Genomic DNA, 11701 nt, shown 5'->3' with positions numbered 1-11701 from the left:
AAGGTACTTTTTCTGGCATGGCTTTGGACCCACGATAATACTGTCTTGACTGTGAGCCCAGAAACAATAAGATTGGCATTAAGTGCAAAAGTTTGCAGATCAGTTGGGTCAGTGAGTAATAAAAGGGGTTAGACTTTGGAAAATGATTAGTTATCAGCAAGATGCTGTGAGATAAAATGGGGAAACTGAAATTAGGACTGCTTCATTTCTGTCCTGACCAAACTGACCTATATAAAATCAGCATGTATATAGTTTAGAATTTTAATGAATGATTTGATATTACCAAAACCACACCAGACAAAGAAAGTTAAACTACGCTGTGCGCTGGATGAGAGAATGTATTCATCTTCTTATTACTTCCTCTGCATTTATTTCTATATCTTAGGGTAGGGATACATTTTTTGTCTCTGTTCTCAAATGAAACAATGAATACGATTCATCCCAATCGTATTCCCTGTTACTCACCCTTCAGACAGGGTGGACTTGACACTGCCGGTTCGTGTAACCTTGGGCCCGTGGTGGCCCATCGGCAGATCAATGGACTCAGAGCTGGTGTGCAGACTGGTCATGCTTTGGCAGCTCAGTGTGTCCTTGCTGCCAGCTGACGAGCTACAGGCAGGCCAGGGCCGAGCGTTGGAGGGCAGGGAGAGGCCAGAGGCCGGGCTGGAAGCTGGGGAGTCAGTGCACAGGTCTGGGGTTTTACCATACAGTGGGCTGCTGCCACCACTCAGGCCGCCAGCGCTGCCCAGGCTCCCCGTGCCAGAGGAGGGCGAGTCCAGACTGGCCTGCCTTGCCAGCGTGCCGTGGGGGCTGCCCAATATTGAGGGGCACTTGCCAGAGTCGGGCGTGCCCGGAGAGCTGGCCTTGCTGCTGGCTTTGGTGCCAAACAATCTGGGGGTAGAGAGGTGGGTGCAGTCATTCAGAAATGCTCAAAGGACAAGTGATGAGCATCTGCAAGATCCATACTGGAAAATGAAGGACTTTGGAATACTTTGGGGTTGAGAAAGTGGATTACATTGAGGTTAATGTCTAATGCATATTGCATATGAAGTTGTATCACTGCATTGGTCACACCCATCAAGAAACTCAGTGCAGTAGAGTGAAAAACACAAACTTTAAACTACAGATCAAATACTCAGCACACTTCCAAACAGATTTATCCCTCACAGCAAACTCCACCTTGTTTCAGTTGTGAACTCTCAGTAATTTACATTGACACATCTGCTTTCACAGCTTTGCCCGTTTCAACGCTGTGACTTTAAAGAACCTAATCTGTTAGGCCACTGAACTCTGTTTGCCTCCCACATATGCTCAGACAGCTTGCTACTGATACTGCTCCTGTCCCGGTCTGTCATTACAATCACGTAAAATATATAGGAGGAGGAAAAAAAAAACTTGAAGACATGCAGATGAAACGGGTCGGCTTGACAGATCGGATGGAGTGGATGTTTGGACACGCCTGCCGAACTCATGCTCGTAATGAGTCAGCAATTGGAGCGCCTGTCCGATGTGAAACTCCTGTCTCCTCTTCTTATCAAGACTGCTAAGCTAGATTTGCCTGACCTGAATTAAAAGCCATCAGACCATCAGCTTCGGGATAAAGATATATTTCATCTATGTAATGGCACTCCTTGGCTGTGCAGCCGATTATACTTGCTCAATCAATTTTTTCTATGAAGGTGCTGAAATATGATGTATTAAGTGTCTTTTTATTCATTTTGTGCATCCAAACATATCTAAATTTGACAAAGATGAGATTTTTGCCCGGTGAGACTTCACAACTATAGATGACGTCTTCAATAAATGCCCAAATCTGTTACAGGAGTCTGGGGAACAGCCTGCATCAGGAAAACATTAGTTCATCATAATGAATGGAAACACGCTCAAATTCTGAAATAGATGTGTCGATGTGATCATGATGTGATCGTGTAAATCTTTTAAAAATAGGATTTAAAGTTATATTGCAGCTAAAGGCATGTGTGCTGTACTGCAAAAATCATCTTTTTAGTATTCATCAAGGGACTGAAGTATGTGGTGAAATGTTTGATTCATGTAGAAACACACATGGTGAGGGACAAAGACAGAACAGTAGCTGTAGGCATGTTTTGTGTGTCTGACCTGCGGAACGTAGGAGAAGCAATGTCGGGGTACTTGGAGCCAGGCTGCCTGAGGCCTGATTGGCCTGTTGAACTGGAGGTAGGGCTGGACTTGGGGGAGGTGGACAGACCTGCTGTTGTGTCCTGGTCTGACACCGCCACTTTCTCCTTGTCTGTCTGGTTAATGGAGATGGGACTGGAGCGGTCTGAGCCCACTTTTCCGTCCCTGCGTTTGGCACCCGCTTGTGTCGCTGCCCCTCCAGCTGACTTGCCACTAACGTTTGAGTCGATGCTGCTGGAACTGGAGCGATGCCCGCTGCGCCCTGCTGCGCCCCCACTGGAGGATTTGGCAGGTCTGGGTAGAGAGCGGTACTGCAGGGTCAATTTGGAGCCACTGCAGTTGAGTAGAACGCCGTCATCCTGGGGCTGTGAGCCATCAAGGCTGGTCTTACGCACACCACCGATGCCTGTGCCTTTGCCGAGGGCAGCTGAAGATTTGGGAGCCTTGCCCAGGGTGGCTGAGCCGCTGGCGAGCGTTGCACCACTGGAGGTGATTAGGGTACCAGTGGGACCAGGGATTTTCTTGTATCCAAAAGAACCAGTGGTTGGTGGGCGTGCAATGCCAGAGGGAGGTTTCTTACCTTCATCTCCACTACTCTTCCCAGCATCTGAAGGTGAGCGCTGGATGCCAGCTGAACTCTTGGAAGGCGCCTTGCCCTTCTCAGAGGCCTTAGCATCATCGGTTTTGCCTGTCAATTTGCATAAACACTTATTAGCACAAATACAAAAACATTACCCTCGGCATATTCTTGGCCCAGCACTTGTTTATCACCTGTGGTGCCACAGAGCAGGAAAAGCCAAATTAGTGCACATTTTGGCCAACAGCCAGCAGCCTGTTTATTGCAGATCAGCTACATTGAAAACCAATACTTGTCTGCAACAAGGCTGCTAAACTTGCAGAGTGGGCTGAAAATGTGAGAGCAGCTGCAAAGTCACTATCAGGTATCTGTGAAAAAATTCATCAAATATTTTTTTGGCAGAGGCAACAAATCTGCTGCAACGCATAATTCATTCCAAAATGTTCCAACTCCAAATGTTCTTCCTATATTAAATAGTAGTGTATAAATGAAGCACATTACAGGCCTTTTTCACTAAAGACATTTTGAAATACCACAAAAAAAGTACAGGTTTAAATAATAAAATACCGAATGCCATTTAGCTGCTTCCCTCTCATGCTGCTGGTATTGTGCATGCTCACGCTGTCACGGTTTACTGGAACTTGAATAGAATGGCGCCATCGCTAATGTTATTAGTGACACCTGTGGCTTTTACTACTATGATCAATCAAATGTCTGTTGTGTCCAATAGAAGGTCTTAATGAGTTACCACGATGTCATGTCATTATAGAGCTGATAAAAATTGTTCCAAAACATTATTTGCTTTAGGAAATGCATCTGTTGGTGTCTGTATAGGGGGTTTAAGTTTCTCTAGGTGAGTTTCTAAGTTGTTGGGTTGTTGGCTGAGATCATAAATAATTATCATTATTTAATCTGAAAGGAAAACAAGCTCAAACACACTACAAATTATCCTTTTTAAAATTAAACATGGACATTTTGCACATTTTGTTTCACTACCTGTATCATTATATAGAAATAAATATAATACGTGTCAACTGTTTTTCACTGATGCATCTTGTGTCAATAAAAAATACCCACTACACACCGAGTGTCCTACTGCATTTCTACCGATCACGTTTGTTTAAAGATAAAAGACAATGTGTTGCATCTCCTACCTGGTGTTTTGAGGGCAGCAGAGGTACCCTTGCTCCTGGGTGGAGTAATGCCCACCTGGGCCGTCATGCCCCTCCTCCATGAGCCCGTCTGGGACATCTGGGCCAGCGCAGCGGCTTTCTGGCCGGCGTCCTCGTACTGGCCCTGGGCTTGAGATGAAGAGGAGGATGCGGAAGGCTTCCAGCGGGAGGAGCCGCTGCCGGGGTCCATGCTTGCGTCCAGCTCCTCCTCCACCTTCTTCAGGTCCTCGGCTCCGGCCCAGCTGCTGCTCACCTCCTGCTCTGCATGCTTGGACCTGCCTCCTCGCTGGGACTGGAGGGTGAAGGTGGTGGGTGCCAAAGAAAGCACATAAAGATATTAATAGACGGATCGGTAAAATCATGAAACTGCGGTTTCCTAAAGTCACCACTACAGTACCATGTAATAAAAGTGTAATGTTGACATGCAGGCAACATAAATGCACAATATTTACCAATTTCAAGCAATTTAAAGGTATTTCAGTCATCTTCTTGACATAATGAAGATAAATTCGATGTCATGTATTGTTTTTTTGCAGTTAATAATCTCAAACATACTAAAGCTCTGGTAGTATCCTTTAAGAAGTTTTATTTAAACACACATCCACCACAAAGAGATATAAGTCTCTGCACCAACAGAGCAGCAGGGTGTGTGTCTGTGTGTTAAGTTGTAGCTATCTTTGGAGTCATCCATGTCCAGATCTCCTCTTTTGGGACGCATGCAAACACACCCACACAAACACACACAGCAGTGATAACTAGCCTACCTTGACAGATGGCCAGTCTCCCTAGCAACACTAGAGTCTCTTAAGAGCCCAGTCTGTTGAGTATTTCATGAGAGGCCAAAGATACTTGGCAGAATACAGCAAAAGCCTGTGAGGAGCGCCGAGGGGTGGACTTCAGTCTGCAGCTAATTCCCTCAGCTGTGATTTCAGAGCTCTCATTCAGACTAGCCTTGATTTCATGCTAAACCAGCACGCTTATAACGCCGCATTTCAACAAATTTAGCCAGATCTGCCAATAGAATTTATTATATAGTATGCTTTGAATACTTTCCCTTTCATGTTTGTGTTAAACTGAAAGTTAAAGATGAGGGACTTACAAGAGACAGATTAAAGAAAGAATGGTCAAAATTGCTAACATGTCCTGACTATATTACCTAGTCTGGGTCAAGCTACAAAAACACTACCTGCATTTTCCACTAGGCAACTCAACAGCATCTTTCATTAAAGGTACACTGTGGGGGGCAGGAGAGGTATTAAGCGGGAGAGAATCAGGAGGGAGGTTAAGTATCAGAGAGTGTGTCGGGCCAGAATATCATCACAACTTGGTGAATAAGAGTTTATTTCGACCAAACCAGAGTTGGGTGATTGTTGGAACAGTGGAAAGACTAACCACGATGGTTTTGGTGAGTTTTAATTTTGCTTCTGTTGAGTTTGAATGAAGTGTGTTTTAAGATGAGTTACCAAGGCAATGAGTTCAGGAAAAGAGAGAAAGTTGAATTCAGAAGAAGGTGGACGGTTTCAGTTTGATAAGGAAAAAGTGTAGGAATGTTTTGTGAAGAGTAAACTGAACTTCACATGTAAAATAAGAGAAGTGGCCTTTTAGTTATATAAATATGGCAGAAAACAAGTTCCGGCTAGGAAGGTATCACTGTACCACTGGTATTGATTAACTCCACCTACAAGCTACTGAAAGGCAAATACATCCTCTGTGAGGCTGTACTTGCTGGTGCTTTGAGCTAAATGCTAACACTAGCATTGTAACATGCTTACATGCTGATGTTTAGCATGTAAAATATTTACCATGTTTACCACAGATACCAGATATAAATTGTATAGTATAAATTGATAATGCTTGTGTCCTTACCTGCACTCCCTTGCTTTTGCGTGATGAGCTGACAGCTGAGTAGGCGGGGGTGTTCAGATCATCCGTACTGATGTTGTCCAACGTGTCGCTCAAGCCGCTGCTTACCGAGCTACTGTCGTCCCAACTACAGGAGGAGAGGAAGGGAGGAGAAGGAAGTCGGTAAGGTCAGAGTTGAGTTTTGATTTGGAGCCTTCTAGTTTAAGTAGTTAGTTAGTTAAGTAGCAGGTGTAATAGCTGTGGAGCGTTATTCTTCTGACCTTACACAGCAGAGCTCCACTAACAAGCACACAGCCTGCAATCCATCTGTCATCATCATCATCATACTCCAATTAAAACTTTGTCCTAAATATCACTGAAGGATTGCAGAAAAAAAGACATGGAATGAAGAACACGTTCAATTTTCTCAGTTTCCAATCACCAGCTAGGCTAACAGGCTTGTAGATCATTAGTAATTGCCAAATTTGTCTCTTCAAACAGCTGTGCTCCTTTTTTTGGGCCCCACTGATTCGTGGGTATTTGAGTTATTTTTTGAGAGGAAAAAAAAAGAAGGCATCGCCTCATTAATCGTTAAGCTTCTCATTAACTCTGAGTATGTGGAGGAATAAAAGGATCTTCATTAGAGCTGTGATTACTTAGCTGTTGTTGAAGGCTGACAGACACCAAGAGCCCCCTCAGTGAGGAGCGTATGGATCGAACAGCGATCATTTCCACACACACTCTGTTTAATTACAACCGAATTACAGCCCTGAAAACTCCTGCAATATGTTTCTCTAATCTGCAAACCCATTTTCAGCTATCAGACACAATAAATCACCTTCAATAATAATTTATTAGCTCTTCTTCTCTTTCATTGTCCTCTCTCTAACTATCTCTCTCTCACACACACACACACACACACACACACACACACACACACACACACAATGAAATGTCAGCAAGCTCACATAGACGCTTGTACAGTATGGACACACCCACAAATACTAATTGGTTTCCATGCCAACATGTCAAGTCTCATCTGCATAGGCGTTTATGTGTGTTTATGTCTCCTGTGTGTGTGTCTGTGTAGTTTAAAAAAATCTTACTATTAGACACACACACACACACACACACAGACACACACACACACACAGAGGTGACAATGAATATGAACAAACGGCCAACAATTTATACAAAATAGCCAACAATTGTCTTTGTCAACAGCCACAATGACTTTTGTTTGAATTTTCAGTCTGACAGAGCCCAAACACACCCTGCATTTGAATTTTATTTTAAAAGTAAAAATCTGAAACAACTTCCAGAAGCTAATAACACTTTTTCCAGCAAGTCAATTCAGGCTTGCTATCTATAATTCATGGCAGACGGCATGAAACCTGAAGGCAGGCTGAAAATGAGAGAATAATGACTCATTTTTTAAAAGGCTCACAAAGGAGGAAGGGAGGGAAATGTGGGCGAGCTGGAGATGTGCGGACGTGTACAGTAGCTGTCCGGAAGATAATGACATTATTGATTTTCTGAAGTTTGTTCAGCAAATCAAAACCCATAAGAGTTCTTAAGCTTAAGAAAAAAGTTAGTTTATTGCATCCTTTTATTAAATAGAGTGTTAATAGTTATGACAATGAAAAAAGCAAACTTCTTCACAGAATGATAAATGTTAAGGAACCTCTTTCTGTGGAGATGTAAAGGGCTGTTGCTAGAATAGACGGTCTATCTATATTCACCTGACACCTGTAAAAAGTCTGTAATTTATGTAGTGCAGAGCAGACAACCCAGTTGTCCACTGGTGCAGTGCGAAATTGATTTGCTCTTATGACAGATGTAGAATGAGCAGCATTTATCTTCACAGTCAAAATCTGACCGGGTCTATGACCCATAACTGCATAAAAATAAAAAATGCAGACTTTGCTTTAGGATGGGATATTAACACTGTATGTAATATTTTATTTTAATACAAATTATGCAGAATATTAGGCTGAGAAAATAAAACATCCCATTTCTGGAAGTCTCTGTGTCGCCAAGTGGCAAAAAAAAAACATATTTGGAAAAGAACAAACCATGAAAAAATAAAAGGTAAAAGAAAACAGGCCTTTGTGTTATTGAATTTTTTTATTTTGCCATCCTTATTCGCTCATTTTGAGATTTCATTTCCTGCAATTCAAAGCCATTATCGGGAAAGCGTCTCAGAAATGGATGTTTAAAGCATGAAGCAGCTTGTCATACAAAAACATAAATGGCATCCTTGCTGTCATTCTGTCATTCTGAGCTTTGCTGTTGTGTATCTACAGCTTTACTGCAGTTCTTTTATAGAAAAGAGGCTGCTGTGAGTGGAGCTCTGATATCAAACAGAAGTCAAACCGAGTGTTTGAGGCAGTGTGTCTCTGCAAACACCGGGCTCTTGCAAACAGAGCCTGTGGAAATCGATGCCTTTGAAACATGACTGGTTTGTTTCCCTCTAATCATTTCCTCACATCTGCACTTAAGCCCGTCTTTGCTGCGTGGCTTTGTTTTGAATGGAGGGCGCCGCCATATGACAGCAGCTGACTGCTTCTGACTTGTTCAAAGAAGACAACAGCAAGTTGAGGAATATCTCCGAGTGTCAGGGTTAAATGTGCAGTTGGTGTTGGCTCTTTAAATTTCGGCGGTGACAGGAGCTGCCGGGTCACCTTGACAATCTGATTTAAAGTTATCCCTCAGCTCAGCTTTACTTTCCTCAAAGGTGACAGGGGAGTTGGAGTGCACTCTGCAGCTTCCTGTGAGACCAGCTTTCAGTGTGTGACAGACAACAAGGGCAGACAGAGCCAAATTTAATGCTCGCAACAAAATGAATCAGTCTAAAGTGACTTGGCTGCACTCCAAAACACAGGTTTTGTCCTTCCTCTGTAATCTGTATAAGTACAACTCCATTTTTTTTGTGTACTGGTTCTGAGAGCATGAAAGAGATGTAAGACAGAGAGGCGAAGAGAATTTTAGGAGAGATCAAAGACACAGGTGGTCTTTCTGGAGTGCTAATTGCTCCTTATGCCTAATTGCACATCTCAAATATCAGTCAAGCTTCTTTTAAAGTGAGAAATGGTTTACTTTTCCCACATCACTATTAATTTCCCCCAAACTGAGACAAATTGAGCTTGATAACATGAAGTGCTGCACATTTACACGGGGAATACAAAAAGAGGAATGACGAAACGGCAGTGAGAGGATGGTTAGCCATGGAGTCTATCATCACAATATGAGAAAGCAGAAGCAGATGGCTGTGAAGAAGCTCACTGACTTCCAATTCTTATGAAAGCATGAGAATAATCCTGTGCCGCTTCCCCTGACTGCAACATATCGCTCTTCTCTCCCAGGGTGGCCTCTCTAATACAATATTGAAAATCTCCCTTCTGGAGACTTAGTCTGAACTGTGGGTAATATGATTCAAACTATTTCTTGGGTAACTCTTACTTAATTGTCATAATGACAGTGAATAGCTGTTAGAGTCACAAAGTAAAGATGCTCTTTAGATTCTGCATTCACTTCTGTAAATGTAATTCTACAAGCGAATTCACATTATTAAACAAACTGAGTTAGTACAATGGAACAGACTAAAAAGCAAAACTAACTTGCTGGATGGAAAGGCAATCTACAAGAAACACACACGAAGAGGTTGTGAACATGTTCCCCTCGACAGATGATACTACAGAGCTAGAGGGCAAGCTAGCTTTAAGTAATTCATCTTTGTTTTTTTTATTTAGAATATATGTGTAAAAAAAAAATGATTAAGACGGAGACAGGCATTCAGGGTTTCATATTAAAGATTTCCATAAATTCAAGCTTCATTTTTGACACCATTTATGGTCAGCAATGATACAGCACGTAATCAGCCTTACTGTTTACTTGTCACTCTCCTACAGCTGTATCAATCAGCTGCTGCTCAACTACTGTGATGCATTCACAGGAAATGCAAAGCCTTTGTCCCCTTGACCCTGACAGTTCATTAAAAATGTTTCTAGAAAATAAGAATACAGATATTTTAGGCATGTCTTGACAGTGGATCAGTTTTAAATGTTGCAGGGAGCAGTGGAAAAGTCGGGAGCAGCCACAGTGAGCTGTTAGATGAAGAGCACATGAAAGCTCCAACTCCTCAGCAAGGTAGCCAAGTTTACTGTGCCCTGCGGGATGAAATCATATCGCTGTTGCTTGTAATATGACTGAAAACGGCTGATTGTTGACTGACTTCTTTGTAAAAATGTTTGTTTGGACGCACCCTGTTGCTATTCTGTCGTGTTTCGTGAGAAGTAGCTGCTCAACGAGCGTTTGCTCCCCCCTGGTGACCTGTTTTAGTAAACCGCACTTGCTGTTACCACCAGTGTCCACAAGTATCGGCGTATCAACCAGGACTGAACTTGAACTTACATGATTTTAAAATATATCGCAAAATATGAACTAAAGAACTAGAAAACTGACAGCAGACAAGGTCAAAAGTGTCATAGACACCCAGAAAAGACTACTTTTTAAAATAAAGAAGGTAGCTCATTCCATCCAGTGGCACCAGCTCCCTTTTGCAAAGAATAGGGAGCACACTGAAACTCGTATCGCAAACTACAAAGAGCCAGATACCTCTGCACACATTGAGGTAATAGTCGAATCATCAATATTGATCAACAGCTCCATAAACCCTGCAGATGGGGCTGGATAAACCTTTATGATCGCACCTTCATAGCCCCAGCTGCTCTGTGTTTTGTCTGTATGAATGGGACGCTGGGGACTGCTGACAGAGAGCATCCGTGCTCTGAGGAGTTTCCTGGTATAAAGGCTTGATAAAAACAAAGGGAAAACATAAATACAGCGCTCCTTCTCCTGAGAGCTAGCCTGACTGTAACGGGCTGAATATTTCATCGGGCCGACTCCCTGGATCAGCTCTGATTGCTCAGAAAGAGCAGAACTGTGGCTGACCGAGCTCCTCCCCTCAGACCTGCACGCTGTCACATGCACATCAACACAGGGAAGGGGGGGGGGGGCAGCTGTCCTCAGAAATTGCACAGCCAAACTCAATAACCCTGCAGCGAGGGTGGGCGAGCCGGACTTTTGTGTCATAACTTCTTAAATTAACAATGAGCAACTACGTACAGAGCAGAATGCTTGAGAGGAGACTGCTGTGGAGGATATTGGCTTCTCTCCCATGTTTCATAAGCGAGGCAGTGAAATGGGCAGATGGCACAAAACAAGTCAACGTCTCCCCTCAGAATCCATCTGAAAATACGCTCTGTTTCCTCTGGCTCTTCTTGGATAGTTCTGTTCATTGGACAAACACAACTGTGATGCCTTAGATGGTAACATCTTACATAGTGTAACTTTGTATCACTTCGCGTACAACAGTGGTGGTACAGAACTGTATGATAACAAGTGCTAAAAGGTATGACCTGTTTCCCAAACCCCTGGACCTATTGTGGAAATCTCAGCAACCAAAGACTATAAGAATAACTCTCCTCTTCCTCGTCAGATGCTGCCTACCAGGTGTGAAGACGCAACATCACCACATAGAAGAGTGAATATCATGAGGATGAAAATGTATTTCTACCTTTCCAAATGTCTTAATTTCTTTGCAGATTATTTTGCAAATCCTTGATTTTGCCTGCCGTGATGCAGCCTTTAGCTGCTCCCATGCTTTGAGTGCACCGCTATGGCTCCACTCAACCATGCAAACATTGTCTCATGCAGTATTCAATACACAAGGTCTTGTTCTTTCAACGGCCCAGAGGAGAAAATGCTATTGGCAGCATGAACAAAGGATAACACAAGTGATTTCATTATATCATGGAGATTAATGAGATTCTGATAAGGAGCTTGATACATATTTGGGGGGAATAGTGTTGAAGTAAGTGAAGATGGGTTGTCTACAGATGTAGGAATGCAACACTTACTTGCATTTAGAGGACAGGTTACATAACAAAAC

The 11701-nt window shown here is 42.9% G+C and overlaps 1 protein-coding gene across 7 annotated transcripts in view; it reads right to left on the bottom strand.

The window, feature by feature from the left end:
- The window catches only part of nav3 (neuron navigator 3), a 375602-nt gene that overhangs the window by 35677 nt on the left and 328224 nt on the right, over positions 1-11701 (bottom strand). For all 7 annotated transcript variants that reach the window (XM_046072613.1, XM_046072614.1, XM_046072615.1 and 4 more), the window contains 4 exons: positions 5773-5896; positions 3889-4198; positions 2119-2845; positions 466-891 (listed from right to left, as the gene is read on the bottom strand). In XM_046072613.1, the coding sequence (XP_045928569.1) occupies positions 466-891; positions 2119-2845; positions 3889-4198; positions 5773-5896 (1587 nt within the window). The remainder of the gene's footprint in view (positions 1-465; positions 892-2118; positions 2846-3888; positions 4199-5772; positions 5897-11701) is intronic.

This window comes from Micropterus dolomieu, linkage group LG16, assembly GCF_021292245.1.
Source record: "Micropterus dolomieu isolate WLL.071019.BEF.003 ecotype Adirondacks linkage group LG16, ASM2129224v1, whole genome shotgun sequence".
Lineage (NCBI taxonomy): Eukaryota > Metazoa > Chordata > Actinopteri > Centrarchiformes > Centrarchidae > Micropterus > Micropterus dolomieu.
This window is presented reverse-complemented; position numbering and strand designations above follow the sequence as displayed.